This window comes from Ctenopharyngodon idella, chromosome 21 (genome assembly GCF_019924925.1).
Source record: "Ctenopharyngodon idella isolate HZGC_01 chromosome 21, HZGC01, whole genome shotgun sequence".
Lineage (NCBI taxonomy): Eukaryota > Metazoa > Chordata > Actinopteri > Cypriniformes > Xenocyprididae > Ctenopharyngodon > Ctenopharyngodon idella.
In genome coordinates, this window is record NC_067240.1 from 8,373,752 (window position 1) to 8,386,341 (window position 12,590).

At 41.3% G+C, this 12,590-nt stretch overlaps 1 protein-coding gene across 6 annotated transcripts in view; it reads left to right on the forward strand.

The window, feature by feature from the left end:
- The window catches only part of LOC127503221 (spectrin alpha chain, non-erythrocytic 1), a 35,760-nt gene that overhangs the window by 4,826 nt on the left and 18,344 nt on the right, over window positions 1–12,590 (forward strand). For all 6 annotated transcript variants that reach the window (XM_051876750.1, XM_051876751.1, XM_051876753.1 and 3 more), the window contains exons 2-20: window positions 5,000–5,239; window positions 6,299–6,424; window positions 6,854–6,994; window positions 7,106–7,386; window positions 7,694–7,838; window positions 8,036–8,190; window positions 8,303–8,438; window positions 8,534–8,635; window positions 8,743–8,880; window positions 9,018–9,128; window positions 9,225–9,302; window positions 9,437–9,592; window positions 9,687–9,891; window positions 10,104–10,285; window positions 11,098–11,341; window positions 11,466–11,588; window positions 11,726–11,943; window positions 12,217–12,309; window positions 12,421–12,555. In XM_051876750.1, the coding sequence (XP_051732710.1) occupies window positions 5,003–5,239; window positions 6,299–6,424; window positions 6,854–6,994; window positions 7,106–7,386; window positions 7,694–7,838; window positions 8,036–8,190; window positions 8,303–8,438; window positions 8,534–8,635; window positions 8,743–8,880; window positions 9,018–9,128; window positions 9,225–9,302; window positions 9,437–9,592; window positions 9,687–9,891; window positions 10,104–10,285; window positions 11,098–11,341; window positions 11,466–11,588; window positions 11,726–11,943; window positions 12,217–12,309; window positions 12,421–12,555 (3,006 nt within the window). In that variant the 5' untranslated portion in view covers window positions 5,000–5,002. The remainder of the gene's footprint in view (window positions 1–4,999; window positions 5,240–6,298; window positions 6,425–6,853; window positions 6,995–7,105; window positions 7,387–7,693; window positions 7,839–8,035; window positions 8,191–8,302; window positions 8,439–8,533; window positions 8,636–8,742; window positions 8,881–9,017; window positions 9,129–9,224; window positions 9,303–9,436; window positions 9,593–9,686; window positions 9,892–10,103; window positions 10,286–11,097; window positions 11,342–11,465; window positions 11,589–11,725; window positions 11,944–12,216; window positions 12,310–12,420; window positions 12,556–12,590) is intronic.

Sequence of the window (12,590 nt, forward strand, 5' to 3'; positions counted from 1 at the left end):
ACCATAGAAACTTCCAGGCTTTCAGCGTGACCTCACTTAGTTCTCCATATTCCCAGCTTGATAGTGGGAGTGCGTTTAATGATAAGTGCTTCACTCTTGCTGAACACTGATGTTTCGAGTATGGGATCCATCCATGTTATGAAAAATGAATGCTTGAGGAAATGGGTGTCTTATTACATCACTGCATTTTTTTTTTTTCTGTCACCTTGTGATCTGATAAGAATCTTGTTGTCTTAGCAGTGTAACCTTATGCTTGACTCACTTTGGTGTTCTAGTTTTACCTGATTAATAGTTCAGTCTCACTCACCATCACTGTTTTCTGGATACTGCTTTGGAAATCTGTGTCACCTTCAGGCTTGTGGTTATTAATATCCAATCTCTTCTCTGAGAGAATCTTAAGAATGTCTATCAGAGGACAACCTCATTGTCAGGAGAGTGCGAATAGGGGCCTTGTTGCTATTAGAGAGTCCTGATTGTCTGGGTGGAGTGGGAATATCCTTAAATGGTCAAAAAGGATCTTGAAGGCTGCAAACATTTAGTTAGGAGATGCACTGATGTTAAAGGGTTAGTTCACCCAAAAATGAAAATTCTGTCATTACTCACCCTCATTGTCGTTCCACACCCGTAAGACCTTTGTTCATCTTCGGAAAACACAAATTAAGATATTTTTGATGAAATCCGAGAGCTGTCTGACTCCTCCATAGACAGCAATTTAACCACCACTTTCAAGGTCCAGAAAGGTACTAAAAACATCGTTAAAATAGTCGACGTGACTGCAGTGGTTAAACCTTAATTTTATGAAGCGACGAGAATGCTTTTTGTGCGCAAAAACAAAACAAAAATAACGACTTTATTTAACAATATCTTCTCTTCGTTGTCATTCTCCTGTACTGTTTATGTTCAGCGCTTCCAGGTTCTACGTCAGAATGCTGACTCATTATATTATATGTCATTACTCATTTATATGTGAATAAAAGCCTAAATTAAAATCTGTTCATCATATAAACGACCATGTCTCTTCAGAAGGCTTAGATTAAATTGCTAGATTCATATGGATTACTTTTACAATGTGTCATGTACTTTTTGAAGCTTAAAATATTGATTGCCAAGAATTTCAATGAATGGACAAAAATTATGAGATGAGAAATGCTAATGAATATCGATATTTTTCAAGATGATATATCAGAATTCCAGTATTGTGACAGCACTAAAACCAATACATTTTTTAAAAATCACTAATATTCATAACCAAAGTGATCCCAAAATATTGTAAATACATATATTGTGCATTTCTAAAATCTTTTTTTTTTTTAATTCCATTGACTGCTCATACTTCCCTTTTTTGGTTTGTGGCGTTGTGGTTCTGACCATAATGGTTGTACAACAGCAAAGATGGTTGTTTTTATTACACAAACCTCAAGAACATGAAATGGTTTTCAACATGTCTAAAGCTCTTATAATGGTTGCCTGTTCATAAATCATAAATGGCCACTGTATTGCAGGAGGGCGAGAGGTTGGACTTTGCCTGTGTCATCATGTGTTGGGAATGTGAGAGGCAGTTACTGAAGAGCTGTGCTCACTGCTCAATGAACGAGCGCATGGGAATAAGAGGGGAACATTCCAGAGTGCTGCTGGTCTGCCGTATTCATTTGGATTCAGAAGCAACAGACTAAGACAAATGATAGAGAGGATCGGGGAGGGAGAGGGACGTGTGAGTTTGTGTTATCACTTGTACGCAGTCGCATTTAGAGGCGCTATCTGTTGCTACAGCTGGACTGCAGTGAGGCTCTCGTGAACGCGGAGCTTTGTATCACAGTGAGTTTTTAATAAATGTTTTTGTGCATTTAACTTTGTAACTCTTATTTCATGCTTAAGTATTTTGAAAATAATGTCACAACTTGGATACTGAGATTGCATGGTTTTTAAAGACATATCACGGGTTGAGTGTACATGTCTGTTGACTTTTGATCCGCACATGGGTGTGGCCTATTGCGTTTTTTCCCATGCACATTTGCCGGCTTAATTTAACCGTATAGATCCCCACAGAGCTGTCAGACTGAAACCAGGCTGAGCTGGTCGTAATCCTGTGTCTGATCTGAGCGGACATTGAGATGGGATCGTTTTGGGAGAGGCTGGGAGGGGGAAGGGCGGCACGCATCCAGCTGATCTGGACAGAAACAAAATGTTTCCACAGTAAAGTGCAAGCTGTGCATTAGATTGTGAGTCGTTCATCACATTTCTCATCTGGATGGGTTTATGTGTTATGAGAAGTTATGATTGAGTCAAGGACCTCACTAATGGATCAGCCATTAGCTAATCACTTCCTTATCTGCTTTCGCTTTTCTATCTCCGGTCATTATATCAAGCAGATGTTTTGTACATGGCAGCCACTGATTGGGCTGATCTCCTGCGGTTAATTATCAAAATAAACCTTTGCCGTTCACGTCTCTTTCGTATTTACCATTATGACCGCCATCTTCTCTCCCCTCCCATTTGGGCCCCCATTCCACTATCTTCTCCTTTTTTTGCTCATTTGGGGGGTTATATAAAAAAAAAAAAGATGGCAGTTCTGGCCAGCATAACAAAAGACTATATTGATCCAGGCTGACAGTGCATTACATTGCTGACTCCAGAGTCTGGCCACTCTTCACATTGTTTAAAATGCTGTTTTGTTAGTTTCTCTGGCCTTGCATTAGCCTGCACCCTCCCCAAACACATCCTATAATGGATTCACTTCAGAAAATGGAGCACACAACCCTCAGATGATCTTAGCATGTGATGGCTGACAACATCCACATGCAGTTACACTACAATCCTATTGTCGAATTTAGAATTTGAATTAAGCTTTTTTTTTTTCCTTCACAGAAAGGAAAGATTTTATACAGAAAGTTCTTTAATTTATGTTTAAGTAGAATAAAAAGGAAAAGTTTTACAACTTCTGTCAAATATTTAAGCTTTTATAGTCTTGTAAATGCTGGAATGCACTACATGACTTTTGCACAGATTTTTGCCCCAATTTACACTCTGGATGAGCTAACGCTATTTGCCGAAAGTCATCACCGTCTAAAGATTTTGGGCAGTTGGAATTGACAGATTTCACAGAAAATTGCTTTTTAAAAGACTTTTTTTTTTTTTTTTAGCTTCAGACTTTGATTCCATCCAATTGGAGGATATAAAACAGGTTTGATATTTTGAGTGATAGCTGCTTTTCCAATGTCGGGCCAAACCGTTCTGATTGCCTAACCATTCATTCCGTGCCAATCCGGCCCAGCCGGTATGGATATGGTCTCATTTTCCACTGTAAGGGCTGATAACAGAGCTCTTTGGAATGTAATACAAATGCGTCAGTCGTTTCTGTGGTAACGCAAGAGTTTACAGACGATGTAAATGGCGACCATGTTATTAAGAATGATCAGATATTCCTTTTAATTTTATTATTAACTTGCGATAAGTTTGCCTAAATAGTGCGCTTGGTCATCTACAGAGAAACTGGCAGCCAGACAAGGGACAAGTGACCAATCCCTGAGTGGTGACGTCACTACACACATTCTGACAGCACGTATATGCACGTCATTTTCTATGTAACAATTTACAAAGTCGGCAAATGTATAATGCCTAGTCTGTTAAAATCTGTTCCGGTTCTAAGTGGTGTTGTGTATTCCAGCCTTAAGAGGTTGTTTATTGTATTTTAAATGATAATGTTCTTGCCATGAAAATAGCATTTAGACTTAAAATAATTGAATAAATAAAGAAAGAAACACTCAGAAAGGGTTAATATATAGCCGTGCTATTACTGAAACAGATGAAGAATGTTTAGTTGTTCACACATCAGTGTGGAATGACTCCAGATGTTCACACCTGTGTGTAAGTGAATTCTTCTACTCTTTGTCCTCGGTTAGCTTTTTATCACTTCGGACTCTTCTGAAATGGATCGACAGCAAACCCTGCATTCCCAGAAATACAGTCAGTCTGAACCTCTCTGAAAATCAGCACTCAATTCCACTGACCTAACAGCTTTTGTCATTATATTAACTAATTACAAATAAACATGACACATCATTGTCTTTATGAGTATAGAGATTTTTGAGAACATATTGTCCAGTGTTTCCAGTGTCAACAGCAGCCTAGTTTTGCTTCACATCAGAATGAGCTGCTGTTGAGAATATTTCACCACCCTCGACCCCTGACATTAACGGTTCCTGGTTCTAGAACAGCAGATTTGCGGGCTGATGTGGAGCAGTTTCTCTGGCCCAGAGCTGCATTTTCTGCAGTGGAAACATTTGGAACGGTTCTAGATCAGCCAACGTCATGCTATTGGTAGAAAAAATGCTATTGGTGTGACCCATATTTTCCTGCCCTTTGGTTCAGTAATTCCGGACACTGACATCCCCTCCACCCTCAAATACAGCTGAAATCACACCGCCCCCTCCCTACTGACAGTATGGGACAGATGCAGTTGGATTGGGCTTTGGATTGGTGGGGGTTGTGTTCAGAGTCAGCGGGGGCTGATGGCAGCACTCTCTTTGTGCCGGTTTGCTCAGAAGCGTGAGGAATGTCCGCCTGGCCCCCCATGTGCTCAGCTGTTGGTCTTTGCTGGGGAGAGTTGTGTCTTTTAACTCATAAAATGTCCGCTTGGTTTTAGGTACATCCCTCGAGTGAATGTTTGTTTCACACAGACTTAGTGCTGTAATTTTTTATTAATTTGCATAAATATAGTTTTAATGAAAACATTGTTATAATGTTATTGTGAAATCTTTTTTTTTATTTTTTTTTTTAAGTGGTCCTTTTTTGCTTATACCTGGAAGTTATTCCCATTTACTTTTAGAGAACGCTCTTGCTGTACTCTTGTTCCTTTCTGATCAGGAAGCCACACTGAGGTTCTTTAAAAATGTATTCTGATTTTTTGCTTATTAAGCCCAAATTCATGTGAAAGGACATTTAGCATTGACGTTTGGCATTAGGAGATGCGTTTATTAACAAAGTCTTTGCCCTCTTTTAGAAAATGGATGTCAGTGGAGTCAAAGTTCTGGAGTCGGCTGAGGACATCCAGGAGCGCCGACAGCAGGTTCTGGACCGGTACCGTCGCTTCAAGGAGCTGTCTACTGTGCGCAGACAGAAACTCGAAGACTCGTACCGGTTCCAGTTCTTCCGTCGAGATGCAGATGAGCTTGAGAAATGGATCCAAGAGAAGCTACAGATTGCTTCTGATGAGAACTACAAGGACCCTAGTAACCTACAGGTGAGAGAAAAGCAATTTAGGCCCTGTTAACACCTGGTATTAAGATGTGTTTTGGTTGATCGGATCACAAGTGGACAACGCTAAATACAGGTGTAAACGGGGAGTAAAAAATTTTGAGCTTGTCCACTTTCGACCGCTTCCAGAGGTAGTCAAAAACACATTCGACCAGTGTTGCTGTGTAAACGCTCATGTGGTCAAATGTGTTCGAACAGACACAAAAGTCTGCCTATTTTCCACCTACTGACCTAATTCGTAAACATTATGGAAAGCACTAGCTAGACGGGATTTAATCTTTTTCGGCTAAAGACCCAAGTTTGGTTTGAAGACAAAAAATGTACCAAGCACAATGTTCTCTCATCATTCCTTATTTCTAACACGCACTCACCGCTTTTGGCCGGCCTTGCAGGTGTTAGAGCAGAAACGAAAGCACTCCTGCTGCACTCCGTATGTTTTTCCGTTATCATGGGCATGCTCATATGTAAACTGCTTTCTTATTTTGTCGATTAGATCGAAAGATCTGAAAAAACCCATACATTTACCCGTCCATAGACCCTCCCCACGAAGAAATCAGGACAGAAGTGGTTGAAAGTGGACAAAATACCAGGTGTAAATGGTATGTGTCTCCCTCGTCCATTTGTGATCCGATCAACCAAAACGCGTCTTAATACCAGGTGGAAACAGGGCATTAGAAGTTTCTAAAATGACTCCTCTACTCGTGTGAACACCATGTAAGTCACTCGGGGAAACAATTAAAAAATAAAGTACTAAAATGTGTTATCACCTCTGTTCCTGAAGTGACTCCTCCCTTAAGTTGTAAATTCCTTGACTGGGTGTCTGCTGTAATCAACAGTCTGTGTAGAGTTATCAGATTATAATAGCTTGAATATATTGAACATGCATACAATGACTTTGATCACAAGGTTTATGTTGTGACATATGCAGATAATTATGCAGTTGGTTGAAATTACTTGCAAAGTTCTCTAAAGAAATGCATTTTCACAATATACATTGTTTACCATTATTTTCTTCTCACAGAGCTTTCTGTTTTCCATCTCTTAGGGAAAGCTCCAAAAACATCAAGCCTTTGAGGCAGAGGTGCAGGCTAATGCTGGGGCCATCATCAAACTGGACGAGACTGGCAACCTGATGATATCTGAGAGCCACTTTGCATCTGAAACCATCCGAGTAAGAGACTCTTTCTTTTTAATACCACATGCTAGATTTCCATAACGGTGAAAAGTGCAATTTATAGATTTTTAACATAATTTTATATGGATCAGTCTTTTACGCCTTACCGGACCTCTCAGCGACCAATAGTAAAAAGTGTCAATTATGGCTCTTTTATTCAAGTAGGTACTTGAGTGCAGTGAAACATGTTTCATTTTAATTTCTTCTACTACTTTTTACAGTGCATGTCCCTTGAAAGAACCGCGTGCAGTGTTCTGTCAGCCTTTTTTCAGCCTTTCTATTACACTCCAAGCTGACTTTATATTTCAGAAAATGACATTTATAGACTTTAACTGAGCTGTCCTAGAAAAACTTTGTTTGTGTGCGACAAGGAGAGCATTTTGTTTTGATCCTAACCGTCTATCTTTGTCCCCATTTTAAACTCAGACCCGTCTAGAGGAGCTTCACCGTCTGTGGGACCTGCTGCTGCAGAAGACTAAAGAGAAGGGAGTCCGTCTCCTGCAGGCCCAGAAATTGGTGCAGTATCTCCGTGAGTGCGAGGATGCTCTGGACTGGATCAGTGACAAGGTGAAAAATTATTGTAGACTTCATATATTGTGCTATAGGCATGTTTGGTCAATTCTGAAAAATAATTTCACCCAAGATATTTGAACACACACTGACAAAACTTTCTTGCAGGAAGCAATTGCCACCTCAGAGGAGCTTGGGCAGGACCTGGAGCATGTGGAAGTTCTACAGAAGAAGTTTGAGGAGTTCCAGACAGACCTGGCAGCCCACGAGGAGCGTGTGAACGAGGTGAACCAAGCAGCCGGTAAGCTAACCCAGGAGAACCACCCAGAGGCCGAGCTCATCCTGAAGAAGCAGGAGGAGGTGAATGCTGCCTGGCAGAGGCTGAAGGGCTTGGCTCAGCAGAGGCAGGGCAAGCTGTTTGGAGCTGCTGAGGTGCAGCGTTTCAACCGGTAAGTTAAGGACTGTGCACACGATAACTATTACTGTAAAGTTTTAATTATTTTTCAATTTCAGAACGATAAAAACATTGGCAGTCAGTTTAAACATTTAAAGGGCATAGTAAATGCAGCACATGCTTTATAGTAAACGGAATGTTACTATGCTTTGGAGTGGATGCTAATATAGATATCTTTTAAAGTTATCTTTATTGGTATTTTTCAAGACATTTTTACAGTATTCAGCTGTATTGTATGAATCTTTCTTTGGGCTTTCCTGATGTAATCTTTAGTTACTGAACTTTTCTGTTCTGGCCTACAGGGATGTGGATGAGACAATCAGCTGGATTAAGGAGAAGGAGCAGCTGATGGCGTCTGATGATTTTGGTCGTGACCTCGCCAGCGTTCAAGCCCTGCTCCGGAAACACGAGGGGCTAGAAAGAGACTTGGCAGCCTTGGAGGATAAGGTCAGTCTTAGCATATCCACACACCTTTTTTTTTTTTCCTTCAATTCCTCAATACAGACCTGCCCAGTCACATTTATACATTTATTCTCTCATTGTTTTGTTTATGTACATTCAATGCACGTTCTGTTATACACCTATGTTTAAGCAATGTGCAATCATTCTTTGTGTATGATATAAACATGCTGTCCTGTCTTCAGGTAAACACTCTTGGCGGCGAGGCAGACCGTCTGCAGCAGACACACCCCCAGAACGCCTCTCAGATCCACCTGAAAAGAGACGAACTCATTACCAACTGGGAACAAATCCGTACCCTGGCAGCTGAGCGACATGCTCGGCTCAATGACTCCTACAGGTGGGTTAAAACACACCTTTCTGCTTTTGATCGCTTCAAATTGAGATTTTAGTGTTAAGCTCTGTTTACACAGTGCTAGCTTGTGACCTTGTGGTTTTTGTTTTGTTTCTAGGCTGCAGCGCTTCACTGCAGATTTCCGTGATCTGACCAGCTGGGTGACAGAGATGAAGGCTCTGATCAATGCAGATGAGCTGGCCAACGATGTGGCTGGAGCTGAGGCCCTGCTCGACCGCCACCAGGAGCATAAGGTATTATCCTTTGAACATCTGAACAAGTAGAGCAACATGGGGAAATTATGTTTGGACTGAATATTGAATCTACAGCCTCTCTTTCTTTAAATCAGGGTGAGATTGACGCTCATGAGGACAGTTTCAAATCTACTGACGAGGCTGGGCAAGCTCTCCTGAACACTGGGCATTATGCTTCCGAGGAAGTCAAGGAAAAGGTGTGTCTGACCTCGGTTTTGTAGACTATTTGCAAACTCATCATTAAAGCCTTTGTAAATCTAAAGTGAGCACCTGAATGACTCCCATTTTGTGTTTGTTGGTGTAGCTGGGCATACTCTCTGAAGAAAAAGTGTCTCTTCTGGAGCTGTGGGAGCTACGCAGGCAGCAGTACGAGCAGTGCATGGACCTGCAGCTCTTCTACAGGGACACCGAGCAGGTTGACAACTGGATGAGCAAACAAGAGGTACGAATTTATGTAGAAACCATTCATCTTATATTGTGAAGATCAGACTTTCTCTCAAACGTATAACAAAAATTTGGTTTTAAAAATTTAGTTTTGGTTATAACTGAGAGCAAAGGTCTCATTCTGTCTTTCCCAAGGCTTTCCTGCTGAATGAAGATCTAGGTGACTCTCTGGACAGCGTTGAAGCTCTTCTGAAGAAACACGAAGACTTTGAGAAATCCCTCAGTGCACAGGAAGAGAAGATCACTGTAAGAAATCACACAGTCTGATGTACAATTCAAGGCCTGGTACAATTTATTTTACAAATCTTAGTTTTCCTTTTAATTGTGCACTGAAATGTACAGGCCCTGGATGAATTTGCCACCAAACTGATCCAGAACAATCATTACGCCAAGGAGGATGTGGCCACCCGCAGAGATGCAGTAAGTGGAGATTAGCACCCTCAAACGTCCTTCATTTCACCCTCGCAAGCACTTTCCTCCTCTCAATTATTGCTGACAGAAGTGCTGATTCACAGGTAATACTATGATTTAAACACCTTTTTTTTCTACTTCAGCTGCTGAGCAGACGCAACGCTCTTCACGAGCGAGCTCAGTTTCGCCGTGCCGCCCTGGAGGACTCTTTCCATCTGCAGCAGTTCTTCCGAGACTCTGATGAGCTCAAGAGCTGGATCAATGAGAAGATGAAGACCGCCACTGATGAGGCCTACAAGGTATGTTGTCCTAGAACTACTACAAGTTGTTTTGCTGTATTTCTTTCTTTCTCTCATCCTCTTTTTCTCCCCATCTCGGTTCCTTCTTTTTTAGGACCCATCCAACCTGCAGGGGAAGGTACAGAAGCACCAGGCCTTTGAGGCCGAGCTCTCTGCCAATCAGAGCCGCATTGATGCACTGCAGAAGTCAGGCCAGGAGCTGGTTGATAGGAAACACTATGCCTCCAGCGAGGTGTCCACCCGAATGGATGAGGTCAGCTCTCAGTGGAAGAAACTTCTAGAAGCGACTGAGCTCAAAGGTGAGAATATGCTCAGAGTGTATATATAGTGTGGCCAAGAATTGCTGGAAGAGACCATCTGACTGACATCTAATGCAACAACCACTGTTCATTTACTTCTGTCAGTGTGTTATGAAACACTAACTTTTTTGGTTCTAGTTCAAAATTGTGGCAAACATGTAACACAAGTAAGAAGTTTTTTTTAATGATATCCCATCCTTTTACCCTTGTAGGGATTAAGTTGCGTGAAGCAAACCAGCAGCAGCAGTTCAATCGTAATGTAGAGGACATCGAACTGTGGCTGTATGAGGTGGAGGGACACCTGGCCTCCGATGACTTTGGAAAAGACCTGACCAGCGTCCAGAACCTTCAGAAGAAACATGCTCTGCTGGAGGCTGACGTGGCTGCCCACCAGGTAACAATGTCTGAACGATTTTAAACGTAACTGATATACGATATGAAGTGTTCAGATGCAAAAATCTCTTAAGTCCGTCTGACATGTTTTCTTTTAAATTAGTATTTTTATCAGGCTTCTATGTTTAGATTCAGTAATTTCACTTTAATGACAATGAAATGGTTATTAGTCAGTTATTGAAATGCTGTATTTTAAAAAATGTCACTTTAGTCAATTCATTGGTATTTGACAAATTTTTCAAGTCCATGTGTCCTTTTTTTGCAAAAACCACTAAGTCCACCTTTTTGGACAGCAAGACAACAAGAAAAACGTCTGTTTCTGTCAGTTTTACAGCAACAAAAAGAACACTGTTGTGTTTACTTGCTGCTTGCAAAATCCTGTCATTGCCACTGTAACGATGGGCAAAACATGTTAAAAATTTGCAGCTCGGAAATTAAAAGCCGCACATTGTCATTCATCTTGAAGTCATATGAATCGATTTGTGTCTTCCGATTGGACTTAGAGGCTCTTGCTGACAAAGGAAAGTGGCATTTAGCGGTTTCTGCCAATGAACTGGTATTTCTGAATGGGCTGACGCTGGGATTTAGCGGATTTGAAGCGAAAGTTTTTGATGAACGTCTACTATGTGTCTACTACTACTGTTCGCTCAATATCATTATCTAATTTTTGACGGAGGTGTCATTTACCGGCTTTTGCATCTGAACTCTTCATATGTAGACTGTTTCATGTATGAATCTATACAATTGGCAGTTTTTCTAAACATCTAAACTTCTTTCATCTTAACTGACAGCTTGTTTCTCTCCTCTTGACAGGACCGTATTGATGGCATTACCATCCAGGCCAGACAGTTCCAGGAGGCCGGCCATTTTGATGCTGATAACATCCGCAAAAAACAAGAGGCTCTTGTTGCACGCTACGAGGCCCTAAAGGAGCCTATGGCCGCCCGTAAACAGAAGCTTTCAGACTCTCTGCGCCTTCAGCAACTTTTCAGGGACGTAGAAGATGAGGAGACCTGGATCCGAGAGAAGGAACCTATTGCTTCTTCCACCAACAGGGGTCAGTGTAGTTAAATTACATGAAATGAGGTCTTAGTCAAAAGAAGTTGGCATTCTACAAGCTATCTAAAATAACTATAAACTGTTGATATTCATAAAACAATGATCTTCTTGTACCCTCTCAGGAAAAGACCTTATTGGAGTCCAGAACCTTCTGAAGAAACATCAGGCTCTGCAGGCAGAAATCTCTGGTCATGAGCCCAGAATCAAGGCTGTTACTCAGAAGGGAGAGGCCATGATTGATGAGGGTAGGATTTAATTCTAGCATTTTCATAAGACACTGACTTTGTGTTAGGCATCGTTTCAGAATTAACACCTTTAGTCAGTGTAGAAACAATAAATTTGTATTTATGAAAATAAAAAAGCTTTTTTCCTGCCGTTTTAGGTCACTTTGCAGCAGAGGATGTAAAAGCTAAGCTCCAAGAGCTGCACAACCGCTGGGACGGACTAAAGGGAAAAGCAACCCAGCGTAGACAGGATCTGGAGGACTCCCTTCAGGCTCAGCAGTACTTCGCTGATGCCAACGAGGCTGAGTCCTGGATGAGAGAGAAGGAGCCCATTGTAGGAAGCACTGACTATGGCAAAGACGAGGACTCTGCGGAGGTAAACAAGGCGGGAATCTTTTGGGTTTAGAGGCCTCAAATTAGTTATAACCTCATATTTGAGCAAAACATGCAAAGTAAGGGGGAAAAAGTAATTCAGTTACTGTTCTGATGTTCGTTTCATATATCATCTCTCATACATAAGATGTTTAAAGTGCTTAACTGGCAGAACTAAAATGAATTGCTTTGTTGTGTCTCACATTGCAGTTTAATGTTAAAAAAACAAACAAAAAAAACTGGATAGACTCTGAAATCTTACTGTTATCATTTACAGGCTCTTCTGAAGAAGCATGAGGCACTGATGTCTGATCTGAGTGCATATGGCAGCAGCATCCAGGCCTTAAAAGAACAAGCTCAGGCCTGCAGAGTAAGACTACATTGCAACACTACTACATTAACCATCAGGAAATAACATGTGCACCTTTGTTCATTTCATGTCAATGAAAATGTGGTCCTTTTTCATGGATTTCATCAACAGCAACAAGTGGCCCCCACTGATGATGAGACCGGTAAGGAGCTGGTTCTTGCTCTGTATGACTACCAGGAGAAGAGTCCCCGTGAGGTCACCATGAAGAAGGGCGACATCCTCACTCTGCTCAACAGCACCAACAAGGTGATTAATAGGCATGCCAAATTGGATCTAAATGA